Source organism: Xenia sp. Carnegie-2017, unplaced genomic scaffold, assembly GCF_021976095.1.
Source record: "Xenia sp. Carnegie-2017 unplaced genomic scaffold, XeniaSp_v1 HiC_scaffold_14, whole genome shotgun sequence".
NCBI lineage: Eukaryota > Metazoa > Cnidaria > Anthozoa > Malacalcyonacea > Xeniidae > Xenia > Xenia sp. Carnegie-2017.
In genome coordinates this window covers 2,358,879-2,386,107 of record NW_025813447.1, presented here as the reverse complement: position 1 = coordinate 2,386,107, position 27,229 = coordinate 2,358,879, and the positions used below count along the sequence as shown (strand labels likewise).

Below are 27,229 nucleotides of genomic sequence, written 5' to 3'. Positions count from 1 at the left end.
TAGAAACACTGTTTCCTAGCCTCGTTCCCAAGTACTTTCTTGCACTCCTCTCCCTTTATTCATCCCCTGAAGTGCTTATAAAACCCACGAAATCGTGAAAGGACTGAGAACGAGTCTGACAGTATCCCAGTTATATTCCAATTGTGGCTCAGGTGGAGCAAATTATGTCTTGACCAAATCTAACACACGGCTCTACTGAGATATTATGTATTACACGGTGTAACACTTTATACGGTGTTTTTTAAAAATATGTTTTGACTTTCGAGAGACCAATGTTTGTATTGTTTGTAACAATAGAAAGATGCAATCGGTGTAGAAACAAATACGATTGCTTTGCGGTATTATAGTCTGTTGGAACAGACAAATGTAACTAGCTATATAATATACATTGTAATGAAATCATTTGTGTGTGTTTGTGTCCAACGAGATACACCGAATCAAGTTCCATCCTCCTTAATTAAAGACTTCGGAAAGAACCGTCATAAATCATGGTTTCCCATGTAATTGGTAATAAGCTCGTCGAACTCTTCCAAGCTGCAGTGTTTTGGGACAGAGAACTGTTTTTTCTCAACCCAAAATTCGCCGCAGCAGGATCTAACCTCAGCATCCTTTTTGACTGATGTCTTCGCCCGAACTTTTCGTTATGTTCATTGTCGTGAATACCTGTGGCGTGAAAATAAATACAGACATCGGTATAGTTGACGTAAACAAACACGTAATAGACCTATAGTTTCCCTCACCTCGGAAACCGTCGGGTGTATTCCGATTGTTCGATCAAAATCGGCTTTCGTGGCTCCGCACTTGATAGCGCAAGCGTATCCTTGCATCACCTCGCCTGCGTTCGGGCAGGCAATATGTAATCCGACAACACGTTCCTGTAAAAGCAATACCACGTTTTTAAGCAATGTTCAAGAGGATAATCAACAAGGAAAAATAACCGCTGTGTTGGCCGAGAACAATAAAACAGCATTCCTTAGTTAAAAGTACACCAACATAGCGAATACAAAAACTAGCCGTATCAATGAAATGTTGCAGTAAATCAATACTTCAGGACCAACGGGATTTCCACAATTGGAGAGACGAGACTCTGCCTCCCATGCAAATTTAAGCAAATACCAAAGAAATTTAAATGTTGCTTAGAATAGCGTATTTGCCATGGCAAATGACAAATGGGTGGTTTTAAAAAAAACGTTGAAAGCCAAAAATAAAGATAGAAATCAAATAAAGATCTACTTATGTTTATAAAGAAGACAAAAAAATTGACATCACTCTCGAACGGGAAAGTGACGTTGTCTTTTGCCCGTATTCTAAAAGCAAACTCACACTCATTGAGTGCGACGTAAATATCACACTTTGTCGAATCATTGAGAAAGTCAATTCTCCATGTATGACAAGATTTTCTTCTAGATAATTCAAACTAAGCAATCAGTTGAGTGAAATTGGATTCTTCGATTAATTCTGAAGTGATTTTGAAGCTCCACTCATCGAGTATGAGTGTGAGTGAGCTTTTGGAATACGGGTGTTAGTCCCAATAAATAGAAGTTGACCATAAACATCTTTGATGTCAAAAGTGAAAAAAAAACCACCATCTCGAGAACACGGCCTAGTTAAGATCTTACATTTTCTAATTTGTTACAGATCAATTTGGCGTAACAAATATTGTTGTCTTTCTGAGCTACGGTCCACTCGAGAGGCCAAATATTCGTGTGGTATGTCTCGAGGTTGTCTATTCCAAATTTTGCAATGGCGTCTTCCTCTGAGTAACCACAGCAACTATATTCCAATGGTGTGAACACTGTGGTTGCAACGTTGATATAATCACACTGAAAATTAACAAACACGATTTATTGTCATGGAACTTGATGGGTCTTGGCAACATCACGGTTCCGTGGTGTAAAACACTCCAATACACATATTTTCTATTTTGTCAATTTGGATAAAGTTTATTGTGAATCCAAAAAAAACAGCAAGAAAACGCCAGAAAAGTTGCATATAACTAGTTACAAGTTAGACAACAAACAAGTAATCGAAATACATGTTTCTAGATGTAGATCGTCCAGGTTAGTGCAGTCCCGTGAAGAACTGTAAGGCTGTGTCAGTGTTGACTGACGACGTTTCCGCATCCTTAGCTGTAATCATGACGGGTGTCAAGAAGAGTAAACGTCGGCTATATTTGTCATCCACAAAGAAAGTCCAACGTCAGTCAACACCAACACCAATAATACTTCTCAGAGTCATACCAACATGAACGGTCAACTATCAACATCTGCTAGCAATAATCTCGGGTGCAAACCATTTAATTTAAGAAGCCAGTACCTCATGCAACGAATACAAATTCAGAGTACAAAGCCGGTGCGAAAAACGTTAACAACACCGCTCGATAAACATACCAAAGTGCTGCTTCCTGCGTAAAGTCTTCGCGCTAACAAGACACCCGCTTCTATAGCAACTGGCGTCAGCTCAAGTCTGTTTTCAAGTATGTCGCCAAGAGCATAAATATTTGGGACGTTCGTTTGTTCTTTTTCGTCAACGACGACTTTTCTCGTCCTAGCCGAGAGAAACAACTTGTGAAAAAAGCGATGTGCAAAAAGTTTTATAATTAAGAGGGCAATTAATATCCCAAACAATTCCTATCTAGCCACTTTGAATGCCCAATACATTAGTATGATGACGTCATACTTTGGATTCAATGCTACCCCAACATTTTCTAGTCCAATCCCTTGAGTGCAAGAATCGCGTCCAATAGCAAGTAGAACCTAGAAGAACATGAAAAATCGCGAGTTAAAGATACTGAGATACTAAGATAAGTTTTATTGTACTGCCTGAAAATTAGCAGTTAATAAAACAGTATTTTAACCCAACAACTGACAGTTTTTAATAAAGAATTTTATATCGTTTCTCTTTGTTCTACGTGAGAAATAAAGGGAAAACAATACGGAAAACCCTCAGGGAAACCCCATCTATCCTAACTGCGCGTGCGTGTTATTCAGGTGTGCGCATGCGTGGATTGCACAAAATGATGGCAAGTAAATTTATGGAAGCGCGTAAATCGCAAACTTTGAAAGACGATATCTCTCAATTGTGCACCAGTTTCGCTTGGGGAGCAACGGATTATGGTCAAAGAGGTTATTATCTATCTACTCATGTAAAAATTATGTAGCCTCGAGAGAGGTGTAACGGAATTGCATCTTTTGGATGCTCATCCAATGTCAAATTGGGGTGGGGGTCGGAAGGTACGGTGGCTCCGCCTCTTTTCATAATTCTTCCAGATTGCATAAATAGTAGTTTTGCCAAATTGAAATTTTCTCCAGATAATATTTAATACGTATAGAGTATAGACGTTTTAAGTGTGTAATGGAACGTTGTATTAAAGTTTTGTATCAACGTTTTAATAAGCAGCAAAATACGACCTTCCTCTTCAACTTCTTAAGGCATTCTGATTACAAATTTAATAGTCTAATTTATACAAAGTTAAAATGTGAATTACATTTAACTACTACAGTTTTAAGTATAAAGTTTAACTACTTCTAAGTTTAGGCCTACAGTTGAACTACCATGTAAAATTTCCGACTACGAGTTAAATACTTAAGATTATATTGTAAAAACAACATCAACATTTAGTTAAAATGCGCAATGCCGATGTTCAATACTTGTGCTAATAACCTGAAATCAACGTAGCACGATCAAAATTGCAGGTCACACAATTCACAAGATGAAAATTATTTATGAATCTGCGATACATGAAAAGTGGAAAACGGCATTTTAGAATTTCGAAGATTTAGTCTTGCTCTACTTACTGTGTTGTACTCGCCGTGAAGCTCTTCACCGCTTTCCAAGGATTTGTAATAAACTTTAAGTTTTTTTGGTTGACCATCTTCGACCATTTCAATCTACAAAACGAAGAACAGATTCGTGCAAAAAACATGTTGGCAAGCGCTTGGCTTTCAAAATCTATCATCAATAGAACAAGTATCATTCCAGTTGTCACCTCCTGACTTATCATTCCAGTTGTCACCCCCTGACTTATCATTCCAGTTGTCACCCCTGACTTATCATTCCAGTTGTCACCCCTGATTCCATTCCATTCCACTTATCATTCCAGTTGTTTATCATTCCAGTTCCATCCTGACTTATCATTCCAGTTGTCACCCTCCATTCATTCCAGTTGTCACCCCTGACTTATCATTCCAGTTGTCCACCTTTATCCATTCCAGTTGTCCATTCCATTCCATTTTCCATTTCCATTCCATTTATCATTCCAGTTGTCCACCCTCTTATCCATTCCATTTTCCATTCCATTTATCATTCCATTCCTCCCTTCATTCCAGTTGTCCACCCTCCATTTATCATTCCATTCCTCCTTCATTCCATTATCCCTCCTGATTTATCATTCCATTTTCCTTCCTCCTTTCCTCCATTCCATCCCTCCTTCCATCCTTATTCCATTCCACTTATCATTCCAGTTGTCACCCTCCTGACTTATCATTCCAGTTGTCACCCCATGACTTATTATTTCAGTTGTCACCCTCCTGACTTATCATTCCAGTTGTCACCCTCCTGACTTATCATTCCAGTTGTCACCTCCTGACTTATCATTCCAGTTGTCACCCCCCGAATTAACACTTCAACTACAGATCAGTTCCTACAGGGTTATGAGCAAATTCGTATCCTTCAATTGACTGAGTTACATTGGGATGATTTTCATCACCTTAGTCGGCACACACTTCTTTAAAAATGTAATGTGTTCTTTTTCCATGTATTCACCAACTTTCTCGGCCATTTGCTGAAAAAAAAAACAACGATAATTTTTCTAAATGCACGGCAGGTCAAATACATTAACATGAAGATGTCATCACGATGAAATACAATCATTAAATATTTTAAAAATTGAATAAGTTGATGGAATAGTTTTATATTCCCACCTGATCGAATCCACGTAAGAAGATGGATCGCACCATGACGGTGACGTCAAGACCAATACCCGCCAGGAAACCAGCACACTCAAGGGCGACGTAGGAAGCTCCAACGACGAGTGTTTTACCAGGACAGTACGGCAAAGAGAAAAGATCATCGCTAAACAAGGCAGTTTGCGTAAATTCATTTTTACAGACACAACGACTTTCTCATTCAAAATTATATTTCAGTACAGCCGAGAATCCAGAGTTCGGTAAAACAGTTTTTGCCCGTCAACTTTTAAACTTAAAATACCTTCATAAATTGCCATTGGTTTGCCATGCATTTTAAAAAAGTAAAATCATACCAATGAATGAGCAGTAGTCATTTATTTTGACTACAACGCTGGAGTCGCCCCAGTATCATACAGAAACTAGCGGAGAGGCCAGTCAGTCTTCCTACTCCAGGCTACGTAATATTTTTTGACGTTAAATAATAGACTTCTGAAGAACTTAATTCATGATGATGGCAATGCAGGCTGGCTACGTACGTCACTGTTTATCAGTGACGTAGGAACGGGAGGGCATGGGGCACATGCCCCAAACTTTCAAATTTAATATGAAAAAGTGCCCTTTTTTTCACAAGAAAAGTGTCTTTTTAAACGAAAAATTGGCTCCAAAAATCTCGACCCCCAACTTTCATTTGCTTCCTACGCCACTGCTATCTATATTGATGTCCTCTCATTCTTTGCTTGTTTTCCGTTTTTCATTCATATCTACCTGTTCACGGACACACAAGGCCTTACCCGGAGGCCTGTCCACCCATCTTTTGGACAAGGATTTTAGAAAGTAGACTGGCAAAAATATTCTAAAACAATCAACCTGTAAAGTTTGCTCGTTTTCAGCTTTTCACCTTGTTAACAAATACAAAATAAAAAAAGAAAAGTCACTCGAACAGTATTTCGAAAAAGACCATTGGCTGTAATACGTGCAGTATTTTAAACATTTTGAGTTGCTTTTTACTTGTTATTATACTCGTAAATTGTAAATTGATTTATGCAAAAAAAGAATTGCTCCAAAATTAAATGTTTTTTCATCAAGTCTGAAAATTGAAAGTTTGAACAAAAACTTGTTTAAAGCAACGAGCAAAAATTGACTGAATTTCTGGGCTTCTAGGGTAATTCATTTCAAAATTTTACTAGCAGCCATGACACATCTCCCCCTGGAAGGCGGTTCGTAACTTCACACTTGTCCACGAGTGGACAGTTAAAGTTGGAGTCCTGGCTAAGGCCCAGCCGACACGTGACAACTTATTTAGCTACATTACGAAATCTTCCGAGTTTCCTGACTTGGAGAAATAGAAAAAACTGATGAATGTCTTCTATTTTAGGGTCAAAGCAATAGTTTTATGAAATTACAATCATGTTAACTTTTTCCTGTATGTTCTTACTGGAATAACAACGGATCAAAGCTAGTTTTCCGAAGAAATGAGCAATAATTTTGCTAAAAATTGCGCATAGCAAGAGTAAAATTCCTGCTCGCTTTGCTGGTATGCATTTTTGCAACTATACTACGTAATTACACGAGAAAAGTCCTTTTCGTCGTCTTTCTACATTAATCGTCTCATGTATTTTAACTGACCTTGTTATTGCTAGTTCCCTCGCCCCAGGAATATCTGGATAACGCGGACGTTCGCCCATGGCAAGAACAATCCTCTCAGTGGTAATTTCAGTAACTTTTCCACGGTTGTTTGTCGTCTATACAGTAGAAATGATAGCTGACACTCTTTGAAATGAACAAAATCACAACTTCCTAATACCATAAAATTGTACATTAGTACATAAAGGTGGATTAGAACCATCTCCAAAGGAGTCAAAGGAGAAAGAGATATTTGCCAAGTTCGTTGAAATTTGAATTGTAAACAAGAAATATCCTTTTATAAATTCAACCAAGATGGCGGCCGTGACGTAACATGCAAATCACCTAAAGGTCCATTGTCTATAATATAGTTCAAATATTGCTCTGAATAGCGTATTTGTTATGGTGACAATTTTTAAAAGAACTGTTGTGAACAAAAACAAAGATAGTTATAAAATTAAATGACAAGATGTATTTCGGCCGACTTCTTATCGGGTGCTACACGTCCGCTTAGCTGAAAATCAAAAATTGACTTCTATTTATTATAAAGACAAGGAAGAATGACATCACCCTCAAGCGGGGGGGGTGACGTTTAAAACAGGGGCAAGTTACTAGGCTGCTTGTCAAGTGCTCCTTGCTATCTCTAGTAGCTGGTCATCACATCATTAGAAATACCGCCAGTCTTAAGAAACGATATTGTGCTTTCTACAGAACGAACCTTTCTGCTAAATCTCACCAATTATTCGGGAGACGAACCTGATTATCACTATAACGTTTTTCTTAAATTGTAATTTATAATTTTACACTTTAAGACTGCTTAATGATTCTACGCTTCATTGTGTCAAGCATCGGGTAATATAATTTTATAGCTATCTTTACTTAAGTTTTCAATAGTTTTTTTAAGAACAACTCAATTGTCATTTACCATGACAAATATTCATGCGGAGATGTATCAGGTAATTTAAGTTTATGGCCATCTGTATTTTGGTTTTCAACAGTTCCCTTAAGAACTACTCAACTGTCGTTCACCATGACAAACACGCTGTTCAGAGCAATATTTCAGGATGTAAACGCAGCCAAGTCCTTGTTTTACGATGTAAATACGAACATAATTTTCAAAATTTTAACAACGCAAAATTCAATCGTACCACGTAGCTACATTTCTTTTGAATTGCTTTGAAACCAATCAATTACAAATTGCTCCGAGCGATTTTTTTTCAATTCACATTTTACATACTTTAATTCGATGGGCATCCATCAATTCTCCATAAGCGTTGAGATACTTCACTCCCTTGTCACGTAGAGCGACGCGGTAGCCAAAATTCAGACCGCCAATATAACTTTGAATAGCGTCCTTCATCGTTGTCCAGTCGTGTTGAACTGAAGAAAAATATTCTAAGCGCCTGTTTATATGGAGCTGAGTTACCCGGCTGAGCGAGTTACTCGCCTAGCCGAGTTACTCGGCCCTTATATGACACATCCGAGTAACTCGCCTTGCCGGGTAACTCGGTTTGTGTAAGCGAGTTACCCGGCTAGGCGGGATGAATTTTTCCATATAAACGCATTTGCCGGGTAACTCGGCGAGGCGAGAAAATTGGCTCTGTTGGTACGCATGCGTACTAAGCCTTGTACTTGCAGTATTATAATACAAAAACATACACATGTCATAATTTTCAATTTTATATTCACCCATTCCATTTTTGCTTCGAAACTGTGAGGCTTTTTAAAATCTCGCGCCTTAACTTGAAGTTAGCATAGCAAACTTCATTTAAGATTAATAAACGGAAGTGCTAGCCCAGTTACCCTGTGCAATATAAACAGATCACTTTGTCAAACCCGGCTAGGCGAGTAACTCGCTCAGCCGGGTAACTCGGCTCCATATAAACAGGCCCTAAGGTAACTAGTGATCATTAAAAAGAAAGCCCGCAGGTTTTTAGTCTTGCCATGTATATAAATCTCATATCTTTAGTTATAATAATTCATTTTCATAGAAATCTATTGTTTTTACAGCGAGCAAGCATGCAGACCTCGTCATCTTGTAATTGATGCATATGTTGACCGGTTGAATGGTAGGGTATGAATCGAATTCCGGGTTTATCTCCGTTCTACTCTGCTATTGATTGACAAGTGGAGACAGTTTGAGGGTTGAAAAAGTCTTTCATCTTCGAAAATAAAATTGGTTGCGCTACTAAGACGCATGTTAAAGCTGAAGAAGCTTTCCATGACACATAAAAATTTTAAAATATTCTAAATCAGAAACTTTTTAGAACCCTTCTCCTCATAGTGATGACCATTATCATCAAAAGATCTAAAGCTTCAATCCATCCATGGTATGTATAGTCCTACAGTCAGTAACATGGCCTCCCCCCCTTAGTGATGACCATTGTCATCAAAAGATCTAAAGCTCCAATCCATCCATGGTATGTATAGTCCTACAGTCAGTAACATGGCCTCCCCTTAGTGATGACCATTGTCATCAAAAGATCTAAAGCTTCAATCCATCCATGGTATGTATAGTCCTACAGTCAGTAACAAGGCCTCCCCTTAGTGATGACCATTGTCATCAAAAGATCTAAAGCTTCAATCCACCCATGGTATGTATAGTCCTACAGTCAGTAACAAGGCCTCCCCTTAGTGATGACCATTGTCATCAAAAGATATAAAGCTTCAATCCACCCATGGTATGTATAGTCCTACAGTCAGTAACATGGCCTCCCCTTAGTGATGACCATTGTCATCAAAAGATCTAAAGCTCCAATCCATCCATGGTATGTATAGTCCTACAGTCAGTAACATGGCCTCCCCTTAGTGATGACCATTATCATCAAAAGATCTAAAGCTTCAATCCATCCATGGTATAGTCCTACACTCCGAAACATATCCAGCCCCCCTTAGTGATGGCCATAGTCATATTTGTATATTCAGGGGTTAGGTCCTACACTCAGTGGCATAGCCAGCCTGCAAGTGTTCGTCGTGCTATGTAAATTTCTGAACATTATCATAATTGTTTCCTTTTATAAACTGTATTCACAAGGAGTGAACACAGAAAAATTAGCATAGCTTGGCACAAATATGCCTATGAACCTAGTTGATGACATCATACCTTTCTCTGGGTCCAATTGCCAGCCAAACTTTGTGGAGTCTTTGATGGCTCCGCCAAGCAATGCTGCTTGGTGCATCAATTTCTTAGGAATACAACCAACATTCACACATGTTCCACCAAGACCTAGTTTGAGGACCACGTGTACAAATTACATAACTGAAGATACATAATTCCTACACAACAATTGAAAACCATAATTACCCCATGTTGTTCCAGAAGGTGTTGGTTTGATGAAATCCAGCACAGCAACTTTAACACCATACTTGCTTGCTTCCTTGTCAACACCAACAAAAAAAAACATTTACTTTTATGCATGGGTAACTGTAACACAAGTGGATCATGAATCAGCGAGCAAAACTGAGCATGCTCAGTTAGAAAATTTCTATTTTCTAAACTATCAAAGTGAGTCATGCCTCAAAATCAAGTTTGTCTCAAATCGGCTTTTTTGGGTGTATGGACCAGCAATCCCAGTAACCACTAGCTGAAATTTTCAATTTTAAGCAAGTGTTGACATTAGAGTCTGAAATTGAACTTTCTTCAAGTTATCAAGAATACCAGCGGTTTGGAATTTGGCATCCCCTCTGATAGCCTATTATCCCAAATGTGCACACACACAATTTATTAGTTGACTTTTCTTATCTCAGAGTCATATACAACAAAGGCTATCGATTACTCTCATTTTATGATGAATGTGGAAGTTCATTTCAGAATCTTCTACTGCAAAATTTATGGACAAGTAAAATATTGTTTAATAAGAAAAATTTAACGCCATGTCAGTTTATTGTGGATACTTACGTACAATGTTACAGCGCTATTTAACAAATGAAAATATAAGACCGGTACAGACATGAATAGGTGCCTCTTTTTAGGACAATTTTGTATCCCCATTGGAATACAACAAGTAAAATAAAATCGATATTGAAAACAAAATTTCACTATCCTGTGCATATTGGAATACTGCAAATTTCATACAATGGGCATGTTTTGAAATGTTAAATGGTGAGTGAAAAAGGCATAAAATATCACACCTTGCTGCATGCTAATCCACCTGAGCCACCTCCAATAACAACAAGATCATAATCGTACTGTTCTGCTCTAGGGTTGATAAATGACTTAAGTTTTTTCTCCTCCATCAGCTTGCTCAAGTCCGTCCATCCGCCAACAAGTTTTTGGCGAATGAATATAATTGGAAGAAACAATTGGCCTGTTTTTTCTTGTAGAACATCTTTGATGGCCTCACCATTATCTAAATGTGTTGAATGTTGATTAAAATCACCCTGGAGTTAAATCTGGCAAAAGATCTCATTCGAAAACTACCTACCCATTTTATCAAGATTTACTGAATGAATTGTGATTCCAATGGATGAAAAAAGTTCATTAGCCTGACAAAAAAAAGAAAAGTGAAGTTTTTTAACTCTTCTGGTGGCGACATATATGTCTCTTACAACAATTAATCCTCCTACCTCAAGATTTAAGAAAAAATACAAAGCAGCAAATTGTGCAGCACAGAAGCACATAAGCTGTCACAGTCCACTTATTGTTTTTTAAAAAAAATTTGAAATATACTTTGCAATTTTTGAACACTCAAATGAAAAAAATTTGACAGAAAACCAAATCTATGACTTCAACATTCAAATGTTTAATTCAGTATTTGAAACAGGGGAGGAGTTAGGAGAGCGCAAGTATTTGTGACACCTCCTGCTTTGAAAAATATGTAGAAAAATTGGTCCAGAAACTGATATAGGACAAAAGAGTCCATTCAGCTAAAATTGTGGGCTTTTCAACATTAGCAAAGTCATTCAACAAGTTTTAGTGGTGCCGCATAAACTTCAAAGCATTATCATTTTTCATGTCATCAAAATCTTATCATCTTTCACAGCAATGCTTCTTCTTTTCTATCAAATACAAGAAATCGAAAGATCCCTCAATTTTATTGGGAAAATTTGGGTCACTGATTTCTATTTCTGTTCACCTCTGGGTCATAATCATGTGCATCACATGATTACTAATGAATTATTCATAGCTCAGCATAATTATGTAACATCACCGAAATTCAAGACGAAACATTTCAAAGTACTCATTTCAAAGTACCTGTTTGCAAAAAGGACAAGATGTGAAAGCGAACATAGTGACAGTGTGCGAGTTGATGGCATCCTCAATGAATTTCTTCATATCTTCTTTCGAAGGCTTAGATAAAGGCGGCATTTTCTTCGACACTTCTTTCCCTGAACTTGTCCCTCTTCGCCGTTTTATTTCCTATACACGTAAATCAATTTTAACTAATATTGATGCACGAAGCACATCACCTTTCCCTCTCAACAACTGTTGTTCAACAGCTGATGTTGGTACGCCTGTTATATAATATTTCGCATCGAACATTTCGTAGAAAGAAAATTTGTCAAACACAAGACCGTTTAATGATTGCACACTTACATTTAATTTGCCAAAGTGGAATGTATCCCTGTTTCTCTCTATGCTGGTATAGCGAACATGAAAAATGATAAGATGAACGAGTTTCGTCGAAAGCAAAATTTACTAAATCATGGCAATGCCAATGAATCATGACTCAGGAGGTCTCCTTTTCTTCCCCAGAATCCCAGATGCATTACGAAATCACATAATCTTGCATAATTATCATGAATAATTAATCATAAAGTAATTCAAATCGGAAGCAGAGCGATGTTATTCGAAGTATTTTCGCTTTGCACATTCAAAGCACCATTGTCTGTATCACGTGGCATGTATCTGTGCATGAAATGAGTATGATGTTTGTGTGGCAGGGTCACGTGACTATATGCACCATTATATCTCATTATAAATTCTACATCCGTTCCAATATCTTTACCGTGATGAACGCCAGTGACCTGACTGTTAGTAAAGAAAAATATAGATTTATTAAAAAAAATAATGACAATTTCAAGACCGAAGCATGTGGTTCGATACACAGTACATGAATGATCTCAACATACCTTTTCAAAGCGAGTTCGCGAAAGAGAACTTTAACTATCGCCGCGCAACAAAGTTATGAATAGATTGGTTGATCATATTAATGAAAAGATTTGTGGATCTTAATGATGAAAAGATTGGTTGATCTTCACGATGGAATTAATGGGGTGTAGATAAAAAGCGGACCCGGACGACGGACGCGGACGGCGGACGCAAAACGCGCAAATAAAATGCTTTTAGTCCGTTCGTAAAATACTCTTATTCTACGTCGAAAAATAAACATTGAAAAAGCTAAAATAAAAACGAAACTAAATGATGCTTTTAAGAGACATAGGTATAGGCAAACAGTGGAAACAGTTTCGTGCAGCTCTGTTTTTAATGATTGTACGAACGTCTGTTTGTACCAGCTTTATCTTTCAGGATATATTTTTTGACCTCATTATTTAAAGCAATTAAACATGCATACTTCAATTTTCAGTCAGTCATATAGAGTGTAACGCAATGAAACCTCATTGTATTTTTTTCGTGTTTTGTCAATGGCATTTCACTCATGTTGGCCTTATGTGGGTTAGCCTGTTCATATTTACTGCACTGATAATGATTTCCGTCAACTTGTCATTTGGCAAAGCAGTACGTCTATTGCAGTTTTCAACATGAACTTGCTTTTGAAAGCTGAGGTTAGAAGCAGTTGCAAGTTAGTCAGTGCGTCAGTTACAGCTTGAAAGTATACTTTAATCACATCAGCGAAGATGAAATAGGATGTCGTGCACAGGTACCTAAATTTAATATAGGAGCACGATTTTTCGGCGTACAATAAGAGTATTTTACGAACGGACTAAAAGCATATTATTTGCGCGTTTTGCGTCCGCCGTCCGTCGTCCGCGTCCGTCGTCCGGGTCCGCTTTTTATCTACACCCGGAATTAATGGTTGATTATCATGACGCATTGTTTGATCTTCATGATCAAAAGATTAGTTGATCTTATTGATGGAAAGATTAGTTGATATTCATGACGCATTGTTTGATCTTCATGATCAAAAGATTAGTTGATCTTATTGATGAAAAGATTAGTTGATCTTCGTGGTGGAAAGATTGGTTTACGTTTACGATAGAAACAGTGCTGCATTAAACAATGGACTCAATGGGCCCGCGCCAAGGGGCCAAAAATTTCTGGGGCCCGACAATTTTTTGTTCAGGAGCCCAGTAGCCCAAGATAGAAAGATTGGATGATCTCCATGATGAAAGGATTGGTTGATCTTAATGATGGAATAATTGGTTGATTTTTATGATGAAAAGATTGGTAAATCTTCATTCATGATGGAGAGACTGGTTGATCTTTACGATGGAAAGATTGCTTGATATTGAGGATTACAAGACTATATTTCAAGTGTGACCAGCACGGTCAGCAACTAGTCCAAAGTTCATCACTTTTTCCTAGCTCAAACGTTTCCTTTATTACTCCAGTGATTACTAATTAGTGCAAGACAAACTTGCCAGTTCGTTGGTATTTTTTAGCAAGTGTTTTCGGTGTTGACTGACACTTTTCTAGGTAAAAGATCTTGCAATGTTTCGTGTGGTGGAGAAAAAATAAGCAATTAGTTACGTAAGGTGATATCTTTTCCCGGATTCCTCTCAAATCAATATTTGTCGTCTGCAAAGATGTTTGATTTACAAAATTTGCTCCTGACGGCCCTGTCGTTACTATAAAAAAACACTCGTCAATTTGATTAATGTATTTTTACAGTTTATCAAAATTACAGCACGTAATATTTCCGTTCTTTTGTATCTGACTTTGTTTTTTGAACAGATGTCCATTGAAGCTTATCTTCATAGTGTTTGTACATGTCTTATGTACAATATAGCCTAAAATCTTTATTGTTTACCTAAACACCCTGAATGTGTCAAAACGTCAGTCAACACTAACACCAGTAATTCTTTTAAGGAATTGTCATCTACTGGTACGGTTGACCTTGCCATCTACACATTCAGTAATTAAAAGATTCCTGTGTTCATAATCCTAGGTAATTTTAGAAGACATCTACTTTTTCATTAGAAAATGCCACTTTATTTCCGTTTTTCAATTCCTTTTCCCTCGCACTCGTTTACGATCAATGAAAATGACATTTTCTAAAAACGTCTTCCAAAATGGAGCCTTTCCAAAACGCATGCCAGCGTTGTCGTATTCATGTGAAGCAGACAAAACGCTAAAATCAAACAAATATGATTGATATGAATATATGCAGAATTATGCTTGTTTGAAATCTCTTTTTCAATGAGGGTACGTCTTGCTGCATGTTTTGCTTAGAGGATTAGGCAAGGGTTACCTTAGAGAGTATTTTAAGTTAGACCCATAAAAAACAAGAATATATAATTTTAACCAAATGCATGAATAACTCATTCTGTTCTATGGAATCGTTTCACGAATGAGGTTGGTAAAGCAGAAAGTTTAGAAACTGTTTCGAACAAAATCGAAGTATATGTATTTATGTATATTTTTAGATTCTGTATTGGTGCAGTTTGCATTTTTACGAGTATTTTGCGCGGGTGTAGATAAAAAGCGGACCCGGACGACGGACGGCGGACGCAAAACGCGCAAATAAAATGCTTTTAGTCCGTTCGTAAAATACTCTTATTGTACGCCGAAAAATCGTTGCTCCTATATTAAATTTAGGTACCTGTGCACGACATCCTATTTCATCTTCGCTGATGTGATTAAAGTATACTTTCAAGCTGTAACTGACGCACTGACTAACTTGCAACTGCTTCTAACCTCAGCTTTCAAAAGCAAGTTCATGTTGAAAACTGCAATAGACGTACTGCTTTGCCAAATGACAAGTTGACGGAAATCATTATCAGTGCAGTAAATATGAACAGGCTAACCCACATAAGGCCAACATGAGTGAAATGCCATTGACAAAACACGAAAAAAATACAATGAGGTTTCATTGCGTTACACTCTATATGACTGACTGAAAATTGAAGTATGCATGTTTAATTGCTTTAAATAATGAGGTCAAAAAATATATCCTGAAAGATAAAGCTGGTACAAACAGACGTTCGTACAATCATTAAAAGCAGAGCTGCACGAAACTGTTTCCACTGTTTGCCTATACCTATGTCTCTTAAAAGCATCATTTAGTTTCGTTTTTATTTTAGCTTTTTCAATGTTTATTTTTCGACGTAGAATAAGAGTATTTTACGAACGGACTAAAAGCATTTTATTTGCGCGTTTTGCGTCCGCCGTCCGCCGTCCGCCGTCCGCGTCCGTCGTCCGGGTCCGCTTTTTATCTACACCCTATTTGCGCAGCTAGATATCATACTTGTTTAAATAAATGATTGATTGATTGATTGAATGATTGATTGATTTAATACAGTCCAAATGTGCTCTGTTGAACGGCCTCAGTCACGCATATGCTGAGCACAATCAGGCAAAACAATCATTTTGATGTATCGTCGCCAATGTGTAAGTAAAGCTGTACGAAATTGTTGTAAATCATTTTGAAAAGGATAGAAAACGTTGCGTTTTTAAATGACAAAACTAAGTTTAGACACGTCTTTAATCCATTACATTAAAATGACATCCATAGCAGCAGGTTATCTTTTGGTAAACGTGTTTGTGTGAAATTTAATACTGCGTCAAATATATTCCACAAGAAGAGGTTCTACATAATCTTTGTCAACTCTATAGCATATAGAATGGCACAACGTAATTCAAAATGCCACTGTAAAGAGCGCCAGCATAGTATAGGCGGTTGAATGTTTATTTTAGGTTCAGGCAAATTCTGTGCTATACTACTTTAACTATGTAATAACAAAAAAGTAAACTACATAATTTACCCATAGTAAAAAAAACGCAGAACAACTAAAGTGCATGAAACTAAGCGAAAATGAGTATTACGCAAATTTCAATATGGTTGCGGCTGTTTCATATCTCTCGTCGGCATCTTAATTGTACAAACTATCGGCATCATATTTCGCCACATTTAGAATGTGTAATTTGTCAAATGATTTTTATGAAAAACAATAAAATGCAATAGATGGGTGCTCATCGTTGGTAAAATCTGTTATGTTTCAAAGAGGCAAATGTATGTGAAAGAGTGAAAGGTTTATACTAAAGATAGGAAAAATGACATTTAGCGTATTATAGAATTTTTGACATGTCACGTGATATTTCCAAATAGCGCAAAAGACATAAAATAGAGACTATCGTCTAAGGTCAATCCAATCACGTTAGGTCTGCAAAAGACGAAGACTACCGAGGAAGAACAGCAGAGTTAAAGACAACGCGAATAACATACAATCCAATTTCTCACCAAGATAATGGAAGGTAAGATGGTCAATGTTAAATGCAACGAAGAAATGTATCGAGGAATTTGGCAAGCGATAAAGTTTCTAAAAAATCTGATACAGAGTCTTGCTATATGTAGCCAAACAGGAAATAGACATTTTGCAATTTCCATAGAGTGAATACAAATTCGCGAAACATATTGACCAAAATAGCTACAGTGCTAAATAACTTTTGAACCATCCCGATGTAGAACTTCAGATAATTTCATATACACATTTTTTTGCAGTTATGCCCCTTCTGTTTTGCCTTTTTGCTGTTGTCGCGGCAAAGCCGTCTATCAGCAACGAAGTTACAACCGAAAGCGACTTGGCACCGGGAAAAATCTGGGGACCAGTAATTACTCATGCAGGAAAAATGACTGTCACCAAAGACGGTCTTCTTCATAAGTACAAATACTCCAGCAAGGGTAGAAAAGATATGCTTTCGGATTTCATACTTACTAGTGAAATCTTCCAAAATATAACCGCGATGCATAAACATATGAAAGCCGTCCTTAAAGAAGACGATCTCCTTCTCAGTACCGATCCCGAAGCCTTAGAGGGAAAATACCTAGAAATCCTAACCATCAAACAAATTTCTTTCGAGAAAGTCAAGCTCGTGTGTCATAGCTACAAACAAACGCCTGCATTTTGCCACAAGTTGACCAACACGCACCACGCAACTCGATTGCTGTACAGCATGGTGAGGGAAACAGAATCTGGATACGTTTTTCCTTGTTTGTTTTTTAGCCACCAAGGTTGCAGTGATCAACCGGGTGATTGCTTCTGGGTGACGCACATCAATGAAGTCGCGATCGTCGACAAAGATGTGGTGCTGAATTGTTGAACAGTTTAACTTAACGAGCTGAACATATGATTTTTTTATCTTTTTGTATTCGTCTTGTTTTCGTGTTTTCTGGGGAATTGTTAAGTAAATCAAAGAAAAATGCATTGATTGGTGATGTGTGTAAAAACATTTAATAAATTTTATGGGGTATTTTACATTGAATATAAATAGTTTTCTTTGTCGATGTGCGTAATTGATACTACTTCATCGCTTAAATGAAATGCGCTTTTTGTAAACAAAAGTGAAATATATAGCGCATGCGCAACAAAACACATTTGGAATCTTTGCAACAAACATTGACGCAAACAAATCGTCTTGATAGATATATAAAACGATCCACGTGAAAACACACTCATTGATCACGTGCGCAGTGGTCATTGGTGTTATTTTTAAAAATTCAGGTTCCTGTATTCTTAATACAATCGTGCTGTTATAGCTAGCAAGTGAAATTGATGAATTGATGGATTACTTTGTTTAGAAATTTATCGCAAAAATTTGTTCCGCTTAATACATTTATTCTACGAACTTGGAGTACACCATCAACACTATCTAATCTTTCATTGGTAAGCAAAGTTACCTCAATCTCGTCAGGTCAGCTCACTTTTGCCTCTTTCTGAATTCGGTTGTCGTTTTGTGTCACAAATCAGTAGTTAAGGTGTTCAAGATTCCAAGATTTTTCAAGGTCCCAAAATTCTCTAAATTTTTATTTCACTGTATTATATATTGAGACAAAGAACGTCAGTCGACAAGTGGAAGGCATCCAAGACAGCTGATTACATACAAGACGAAAATAAATATCAAAAATGGGACTAAATTCCTCATTAGCTATCTTTTGTTCATAATGCATTCAGCATATGTAAAGTTTGGACGTTTGAAATGGGCCTAAGTTTTACAAGAGTTGTTGTGCATGATGCTGAATCTTAAATGGATGAATTGTTTCAGTTGAGTTTCATTAGATGACGCACACTTTGTGAACATTTTTGCCCTCCCGTCGCACCTTGAGGGAAGAAACATTTAATAACAAAGCTACCACACATTCAAATGATTCAATGTTCCGTTAAAACTTTTACCTTCTGTATGAGCTTCTCTGTACAATTAGGTTTTTCGTTATTTGTAAAATTTCGAAATATTCCACTATACCTGGCGATTGAAATTCGTAATGCAGGCAGTTTAGTAGTTATTAATAATGGAATTCTGTTTGTAAATGATGATCGTCCAGGTTAATAAAGTCCTGAGAAGGACTGTTTTTGATGTTGTTGACTGACGTTTCGACAACCTTAGCGGTAGTCATCTTCAGAGTCAAATGAGGAGTAAACGTCAGGTTAGCCGTATTTGTTGTCTGGTTCTTACGTCATTGTATTGTGTGTACAGGAAATGTGCAGGAAATGTGTATTGTCATTGTGGATTAGTGTGAAGTGAAATATTTTATTTTTAGTTGTGATGTGTGATTTAGGTGTGACGTTTTTAGTTGTAGTGTTAGGGTGTCAATTGTGTATTCTAATGACAATACTTTCACTAGTCTCCTGCTTACTTCACCGCATCTTCAATCTTTGTTCTACTTACGAAAATTTTCATACACAACTCGAATTTACCAGAAAGTCACTCACCAAAAACGGTTTTCCTTTACGTATAATTTACCAAATCACACGTCGCTTCCTTAACAACACGTTTGCCCCCAAACCACCTGTCTTGACTGCTCACAAAATGCCCATCTATTTTTGTCTTCCTTTCACCGGCATACACTCCCATCAAATTCGCACACATTCGTATCTCTTCTTTCTTCCCCTTTAAGGACAAAATTCCCAAGCCTCTGAGATAAGGTGTAGTCTATTTATTCAAGTGTCGAAGCTGCAACGCCTCGTATGTGGGTCAAACCACACGTCATCAACACACCAGATTTTCGGAGCACTTGGGAATATCCCCCCTTACAGGCAACCAAGTTTCCCACCCCTTACAGGCAACCAAGCATTTTTGCTCACATTAACGCAACTGGACACACCCCCAACTTAGACGACTTTAAAATAATCTCCTCTTCTAACAATTCTTATGACTCTTCTAACTCTCCATTCATGAGAGCCTTCTAATCAATAAATACAAGCCTTCACTTAACGTGCAAGGAAACTCCATTCCACTTAACCTCTTTTAATTTCTCTTTATTTTACTTCCCAACTTCCTTATCATATAATCCATTTGACACCGCCTCCTTTAGTAGTAATTTAACACCTTTTTGTAAATATAATATCTTGTCTTAAAGTGCACATACAGCTATTTTTAGTTTTTCATTCTCAAATAGATTTTGGATAAATAATACAAATGCCGTTTACAGAATTTGAATAACTTTTTTCGTTTTTGAGTTATCTTTCGGCAAAGATGCGAATAAAACCTGAATTTCAACGTTTTGTAAAAAATGTCGAGAGCTCTAATCCGTGGCATGGGACTTACTTGTGACGTCATTTAAGGAACACAAAGTGACTGCCAAAACAACTTACACTGTTTATACATGTAAACAAACACAAAAATGCCAGATCGATGTGTAGTTTTTGGTTGTTCTAACGTAGCCAGTTCGGAGAAAGGCATTTCACTTCATCACATACCATTTTTTAACGACGAAAGAAGCGAAGCTAAGCGTAGGAGAAAGCGATGGGTCAACTTTGTGAAAGCTACTCGCGATAAGTGGGTCCCCACAAAGAATTCCGCAGTTTGCTCGGAACACTTCACAAAAGATTCGTTTTCTCGGCAATTCGGCTCGCTTTCTGAATCAGAAAGTAATTTTGCACCTCGACTCATTCGAGACGAATTCGGAATCGTTGCTTACCTGAGCATTTATCCTCGAAAAGATGATAATCAACTTACAACAAGAGATCGCAGAATGGTGAATACGTTAAAAATTATACATATGCATATCTACATTTTACCTGGAATCTGTGTGAGAGTATATTTCATAAATATATGCCATTTTAGATGAAAAGAAAGTGGATGTCTGATTATAAAAGAGAGGTTGAATCAGAAAATAATCCAAGTACAAGTAGCGAACCTCAAGAGCAAATAGAAGAAACAACTTGTTATGAGCCTGTATTAGAGAAGGTAAACTTATATGATTGTTACGCCACTGCTGTAAAGGTTAACGTAAATTATTGTTTTGTATATGTATTGCTGTTGTTCCTAATTTAGGAAATAGCTGTGCAATGTGAATTACAATGCCAAAATTGTTTAAAATTTGAAAAAGAGAAACGCCTATTTATTATTTGTCTGAAAATGTCTTGAGTAAAGACGAAACGTTACAATAAGTTCAATTTTACAATTCTATGGCTCTAGTCAGAACTTTATGTTGGGCATTAATTTTATTACACGATTTCGATTTCTGCTCTGCAAGTCTCTCGCTACCATGATATCTCATAATAAATTCTAAATCCGTTCCAATATCTTTACCGTGATGAACGCCAGTGACCTGACTGTTAGTAAAGAAATATAGATTGATAAAAAAAATAATGACAATTTCTGAAATTTACATAACAAGACCGAAGCATGTGGTTCGATACACAGTACATGAATGATCTCAACATACCTTTTCAAAGCGAGTTCGCCAAAGAGAACTTTAACTATCGCTGCGCAACAAGTTATGAATAGATTGGTTGATCATATTGATGAAAAGATTTGTGGATCTTCATTCATGATGGAGAGACTGGTTGATCTTTACGATGGAAAGATTGCTTGATATTGAGGATTACAAGACTATATTTCAAGTGTGACCAGCACGGTCAGCAACTAGTCCAAAGTTCATCACTTATTCCTAGCTCAAACGTTTCCTTTATTACTCCAGTGATTACTAATTAGTGGAAGACAAACTTGCCAGTTCGTTGGTATTTTTTAGCAAGTGTTTTCGGTGTTGACTGACACTTTTCTAGGTAAAAGATCTTGCAATGTTTCGTGTGGTGGAGAAAATATAAGCAATTAGTTACGTAAGGGATATCTTTTCCCGGATTGCTCTCAAATCAATATTTGTCGTCTGCAAAGATGTTTGATTTCCAAAATTTGCTTCTGACGGCCCTGTCGTTACTTTAAAAATACACTCGTCAATTTGATTAATATATTTTTACAGTTTATCAAAATTACAGCACGCGTAATATTCCGTTCTTTTGCATCTGACTTTGTTTTTTGAACAGATGTCAATTGAAGCTTATCTTCATAGTTTTTGTATATGTCTTATGTACAATATAGCCTAACATCTTTACTGTTTACCTAAACACCCTGAATTTGACTATCCATAAGAGTGTCAAAACGTCAGTCAACACTAACACCAGTAGCTCTTTTAAGGAATTGTCATCTACTGGTACGGTTGACCTTGCCATCTACACATTCAGTAATTAAAAGATTCCTGTGCTCATAATCCTAGGTAATTTTAGAAGACATCAACGCCTTCATTAGAAAATGCCACTTTATTTCGGTTTTTCAATCCTTTTTCCCTTGCACTCCTTTTTGATTAATGAAAACGACATTTTTGAAAACGTCTTCCAAAGTGGAGCCTTTCCAAAACACATGCCAGCGTTGTCGTATTCATGTGAAGCAGACAAAACGCTAAAATCAATCACATGTGATTGATATTAATATATGCAGAATTATGCTTGTATGAAATCTCGTTTTCAATGAGGGTACGCCTTGCTGCATGTTTTGCTTAGAGGATTAGGCATGGGTTAACTTAGAGAGTATTTTAAGTTAACAAGAGTATATAATCTTAACCAAATGTATGAATAACTCATTCTGTTCTATGGAATCGCTTCACGAATGAGGTTGGTAAAGCAGAAAGTTTAGAAACTGTTTCGAACAATATCGAAATATTCGAAGTATATGTATTTATGTATATTTTTAGATTCTGTATTGGTGCCGTAGGCATTTTTACGAGTATTTGCGCTGCTAGACATCATACTTGTTTAAATAAATGGTTGATTGATCGATTGATTGATTTAATACAGTCCAAATGTGCTCTGTTGAGCGGCCTCAGTCGCGCATATGCTGAGCACAATCAAGCAAAACAATCATTTTGATCTATCGTCACCAGTGTGTAAGTAAAGCGGTACGAAATTGTGGTAAATCATTTTGAAAAGGATAGAAAACGTTGCGTTTTTAAATGACAAAACTAAGTTTAGACACGTCTTTAATCCATTACATTAAAATGACATCCATAGCAGCAGGTTATCTTTTGGTAAACGTGTTTGTGTGAAATTTAATACTGCACCAAATATATTCCACAAGAAGAGGTTCTACATAATCTTTGTCAACTCTAGCATATAGAATGGCACAACGTAATGCAAAATGTTATTATAAAGCTTAATGGCATTTGAATGTTTATTCATATGCCACTGCAAGCGTAATTTGAATGTTTATTCAAATGCCACTGCAAACGTAATGCCGGTTGAATGTTTATTTTAGGTTCAGACATATTCTGTGCTATACTACTTTAACTATGTAATAACAAAAAGTAAACTACATAATTTACCCATAGTAAAAAAAAACACAGAGCAACTAAAGTGCATGAAACTAAGCGAATATGAGTATTACGCAAATTTCTATATGGTTGCGGCTGTTTCATATCCTTCGTCGGCATCTGAATTGTATAAACTATAGGCATCATATTTTGTCACATGTAGAATGTGTAATTTCTCAAATGATTTTTATGAAAAACAATAAAATGCAATAGATGGATCCTCTTCCCGTTGGTAAAATCTGTTATGTTTCGAAGAGGCAAATGTATGTGAAAGAGTGAAAGGTTTAAACTAAAGATAGTAAAAATGACATTTAGCGTATCACAGAATTTTTGACATGTCACGTGATATTTTAAAAAGCGCAAAAGACATTAAATAGAGACTATCGTCTAAGGTCAATCCAATCACGTTAGGTCTGCAAAAGACGAAGACTACCGAGGAAGAACAGCAGAGTTAAAGACAACGCGAATAACATACAATCCAATTTCTCACCAAGATAATGGAAGGTAAGATGGTCAATGTTAAATGCAACGAAGAAATGTATCGAGGAATTTTTCAAGCGATAAAGTTTCTAAAAAATCTGATACAGAGTCTTGCTATATGTAGCCAAACATGAAATAGACATTTTTCAATTTTCCTAGAGTGAATACAAATTCGCGAAACATAATGACCAAAATGGCTACAGTGCTAAATAAATGCTGAACCATCCCGATGTAGAACTTCAGATAATTTTACATACACATTTTTTTGCAGTTATGCCTCTTCTGTTTTGCCTTTTTGCTGTTGTCGCGGCAAAGCCGTCTATCAGCAACGAAGTTACAACCGAAGGCGACTTGGCACCGGGAAAAATCTGGGGACCAGTAATTATTCATGCAGGAAAATTGACTGTCACCAAAGACGGTCTTCATCATAGGTACAAATACTCCAGCAAGGGTAGAAAAGATATGCTTTCGGATTTCATACTTCCCAGTGAAATCTTCCCAAATATAACCGCGATGCATAAATATATGAAAGCCGTCCTTAAAGAAGACGATCTCCTTCTCAGTACCGATCCCGAAGCCTTAGAGGGAAAATACCTAGAAATCCTAACCATCAAACCCATTTCTTTCGAGAAAGTCAAGCTCGTGTGTCATAGCTACAAACAAACGCCAGCATTTTGCCACAGGTTGACCAACACGCACCACGCAACTCGATTGCTGTACAGCATGGTGAGGGAAACAGAATCTGGATACGTTTTTCCTTGTTTGTTGTTTAGCCACCAAGGTTGTAGTGATCAACCGGGTGATTGCTTCTGGGTGACGCACATCAATGAAGTCGCGATCATCGACAAAAATGTGGTGGTGAATTGTTGAACAGTTTAACTTAACGAGCTTAACATATGACTTTTTTATCTTTTTGTATTCGTTTTCTTTTCATGTTTTTTTGGGAATTGTTTACCGAGTAAAGTAAATCAAAGAGAAATGCATTGATATGTAAAAACATTTAATAAATTTTATGGGCTATTTTACATTGAATATAAATAGTTTTCTTTGTCGATGTGCGTAGTTGATACTATTTCATCGTTCAAATGAAATGCGCTTTTTGTAAAACAAAAGTGAAATATTTAGCGCATGCGCAACAAAACACATTTGACGCAAACAAATCGTCTTGATATATGTATAAAACGATCCACGTGAACACACACTCATTGATCACGTGCGCAGTGATCATATTGGTGTTATTTTTCAAAGCATTAAAAACTCAGGTGCGTGTATTCTTGATACAATCGTGCTGTAATAGCTAGCTAATTAAATTTGATGAATTAGGGTTACTTTGTTTAGAAATTTATCGCAAAAATTTGTTTCGCTTAATACATTTACTTTACGAACTTGGAATACCAAGACAATAACGTATCCTCTGGTACCACTAATAAAGGGAAAACCAAGACAATAACGTATCCTCTGGTACCACTAATAAAGGGTAAACCAAGACAATAACGTATCCTCTGGTACCACTAATAAAGGGAAAACCAAGACAATAACGTATCCTCTGGTACCACTAATAAAGGGAGTAACAGTTTACTGGTATTTGACGGATTGTTCCACCCAATACTTTTATTTTACGAACGAAGAGTATCAATAGAATAATATATCCTCTGGTACAACTAAAAAGAAACATCTTTAGGGCATGCAAAAGACGAATGTAAGTGTTATTTGTATTGCATTTTAGGATAATTGTTTGGCAGCTTGCATTTTAATATTGATATTGGTAAATCAATGGTTAAGTATCTTCCTAGATTATCACAGTATAGGAAACAAACAGTAGTCTCACTTTGCTGTACAACTGGCTGCTATATATTTACTTAGATTACTGGCTGCAGTTAGCCAGCTCATCGCTCTCTATTGCTCAAGAAATCCAATTCACTGGCTGTCACAAAAGTAACGACATTGCATAATGGACTCCGTCGATTTCGACATATGAGGGTTCCACGAAGTGGAACATCCTGGTTACTTAAATTATAGTGAAGGCAGCTGACCAGACTACCATCACTCGTACCCTTCACGCAACCACAACGCTGATATCAGCGTGACACATTGTGACAAGGCTGCAACATTGCAGATACAGGTACAGTCCATCCGAGGACATAGTTTCCTCTACCAAATTTCCCTCACATGGCTTTGGTCAACCCGGGCTAGGTTTACAGACACATTGCCAAATGTGCCACGAGCTGGGATTTGAACCCGCGCCGTCTGGCTTACAGCTCACGCCATTAACCATTCAGCCACTCGCCCATAATAAGATATGCGCTACACAAAATTTTTCAATTGAGACAACTGTTTGTTTCTGTACTGTAACATTATCACCATCAACACAATCTAGTCTTTCATGTTTCGTACTTTCGTGTCAGCTCACTTTTGCCTTTTGATGAGTAAGGTTATTGTTTTACGTCACAAATCAGTAGCTCAGGTGTCGTAGTCTCAGCTGTGGAAGTGGGGGGCGCTTGGGGGAGGAGCCCCCCTCTTCTACCTTTGAAATGGGTAATTTTTCATAATTTCATGGCTTAAGCTTCGTCAAGAGAGCCCCCCCATCTGATAAATATAGTTCTACAGCACTGCGCAGTCTCAAGATCTCTCAAGGCGCAGAATAGGAAATAAACAGAAGGCCAACTAAGGGGTGCAATGTGTCCCAGATTTTTTATGCGCTTACGTCAGATCCGCCATTCTTCTGGCAAGTACTGTGGTTGCTGGCTACTATAAGTTATACAGTAAAATAGAATATTTCTGTAAGAAAATCGCGCTTTTAAAGACAAATTGGCAGTATTTACATTGTATTTTGATGTTTTGATAATTAGAACGTAGATTTCAAAAGTAAACCTCCACAATGTCTAATTTAAAATTCTCGCACAATAAAATTATATACAATTTCCTTAGGCCCGGTTCAAACGTCGCATTTTACATGCGCCGAATCAAATGCGAGAATTATGTGCATGTAAAATGCGACGTTTGAATCAATTAAATTCGACGGATTTTAATTTAATGCGACTTAAGTCGCATATTCGACTGAGTTAGTCGAATATTCGACGGAAATTCGATGTTGATTCAAACGTCGCATTTTATATGACCCGAATTTAATGCATAATTTATTTTAAGATATTTCTAAGCAAAAATCAATTATTTCCATGCTAAATGCCATGCGCAAAGTTGTAAAAACATGGCGGCGGCGAGTGATGGTAATGGCCCTTGTATTTCGTGCACAAGTTTAACAAAATACACTTGTTTAAAGTGCAAAAAATTTATATGTACAAGGAAAGTTTCCTCGAGATACACGAAATGTTTTTTTGAATCAGAATAAATACTCCAAACTTTCTTCCACCAGCCGGAATTTCTATCTTGTCTTCGACATGATCGATAAGGAGGGCTACGTATGAAGGCTTTTTTTTGACCAATTAACGGTAGAAAAACATGGGAAATTTGCAGAAGCTGCCGTCTCGTTTCTAATAGTTTATTTGCTGTAACATG

General features: G+C 37.0%; 4 protein-coding genes and 1 long non-coding RNA gene across 6 annotated transcripts; 3 read left to right on the top strand and 2 right to left on the bottom strand.

The window, feature by feature from the left end:
• Nucleotides 1-191: 191 nt before the first annotated feature.
• On the bottom strand, nt 192-12,287 carry LOC124435493 (thioredoxin reductase 1, cytoplasmic-like). Its single transcript, XM_046985450.1, has 16 exons — nt 12,067-12,287; nt 11,725-11,889; nt 10,955-11,015; nt 10,662-10,879; nt 9,835-9,907; nt 9,634-9,756; nt 7,768-7,910; nt 6,534-6,649; nt 4,923-5,073; nt 4,709-4,783; nt 3,798-3,890; nt 2,680-2,756; nt 2,391-2,547; nt 1,620-1,823; nt 741-875; nt 192-663 (listed from the first exon to the last, which is right to left on the bottom strand). Exons 2-16 carry the CDS (start codon nt 11,836-11,838, stop codon nt 601-603), a joined length of 1,803 nt encoding a protein of 600 aa, XP_046841406.1. The 5' UTR covers nt 11,839-11,889; nt 12,067-12,287; the 3' UTR covers nt 192-600.
• Nucleotides 12,288-14,296: 2,009 nt separating this feature from the next.
• LOC124435497 lies at nt 14,297-19,008 on the bottom strand. Of its 2 annotated transcripts, none has more exons than XR_006945049.1 (3): nt 18,822-19,008; nt 18,329-18,748; nt 14,297-14,782 (listed from the first exon to the last, which is right to left on the bottom strand). It is a non-coding gene; the product is annotated as an uncharacterized LOC124435497 (long non-coding RNA). The 2 variants fall into 2 exon arrangements; XR_006945050.1 differs by having other exon boundaries at nt 18,329-18,446.
• LOC124435494 lies at nt 16,024-17,933 on the top strand. Its single transcript, XM_046985451.1, has 3 exons — nt 16,024-16,041; nt 16,813-16,905; nt 17,153-17,933. Exons 2-3 carry the CDS (start codon nt 16,899-16,901, stop codon nt 17,749-17,751), a joined length of 606 nt encoding a protein of 201 aa, XP_046841407.1. The 5' UTR covers nt 16,024-16,041; nt 16,813-16,898; the 3' UTR covers nt 17,752-17,933.
• Nucleotides 19,009-20,039: 1,031 nt separating the features above from the next.
• On the top strand, nt 20,040-20,976 carry LOC124435496 (THAP domain-containing protein 1-like). The gene is made up of 2 exons (XM_046985454.1): nt 20,040-20,623; nt 20,713-20,976. Exons 1-2 carry the CDS (start codon nt 20,270-20,272, stop codon nt 20,920-20,922), a joined length of 564 nt encoding a protein of 187 aa, XP_046841410.1. The 5' UTR covers nt 20,040-20,269; the 3' UTR covers nt 20,923-20,976.
• Nucleotides 20,977-23,631: 2,655 nt separating this feature from the next.
• On the top strand, nt 23,632-24,738 carry LOC124435495. The gene is made up of 2 exons (XM_046985453.1): nt 23,632-23,737; nt 23,985-24,738. The coding sequence occupies exons 1-2, from the start codon at nt 23,731-23,733 to the stop codon at nt 24,581-24,583; spliced, it is 606 nt and encodes a 201-aa protein (XP_046841409.1). The 5' UTR covers nt 23,632-23,730; the 3' UTR covers nt 24,584-24,738.
• Nucleotides 24,739-27,229: the final 2,491 nt, after the last annotated feature.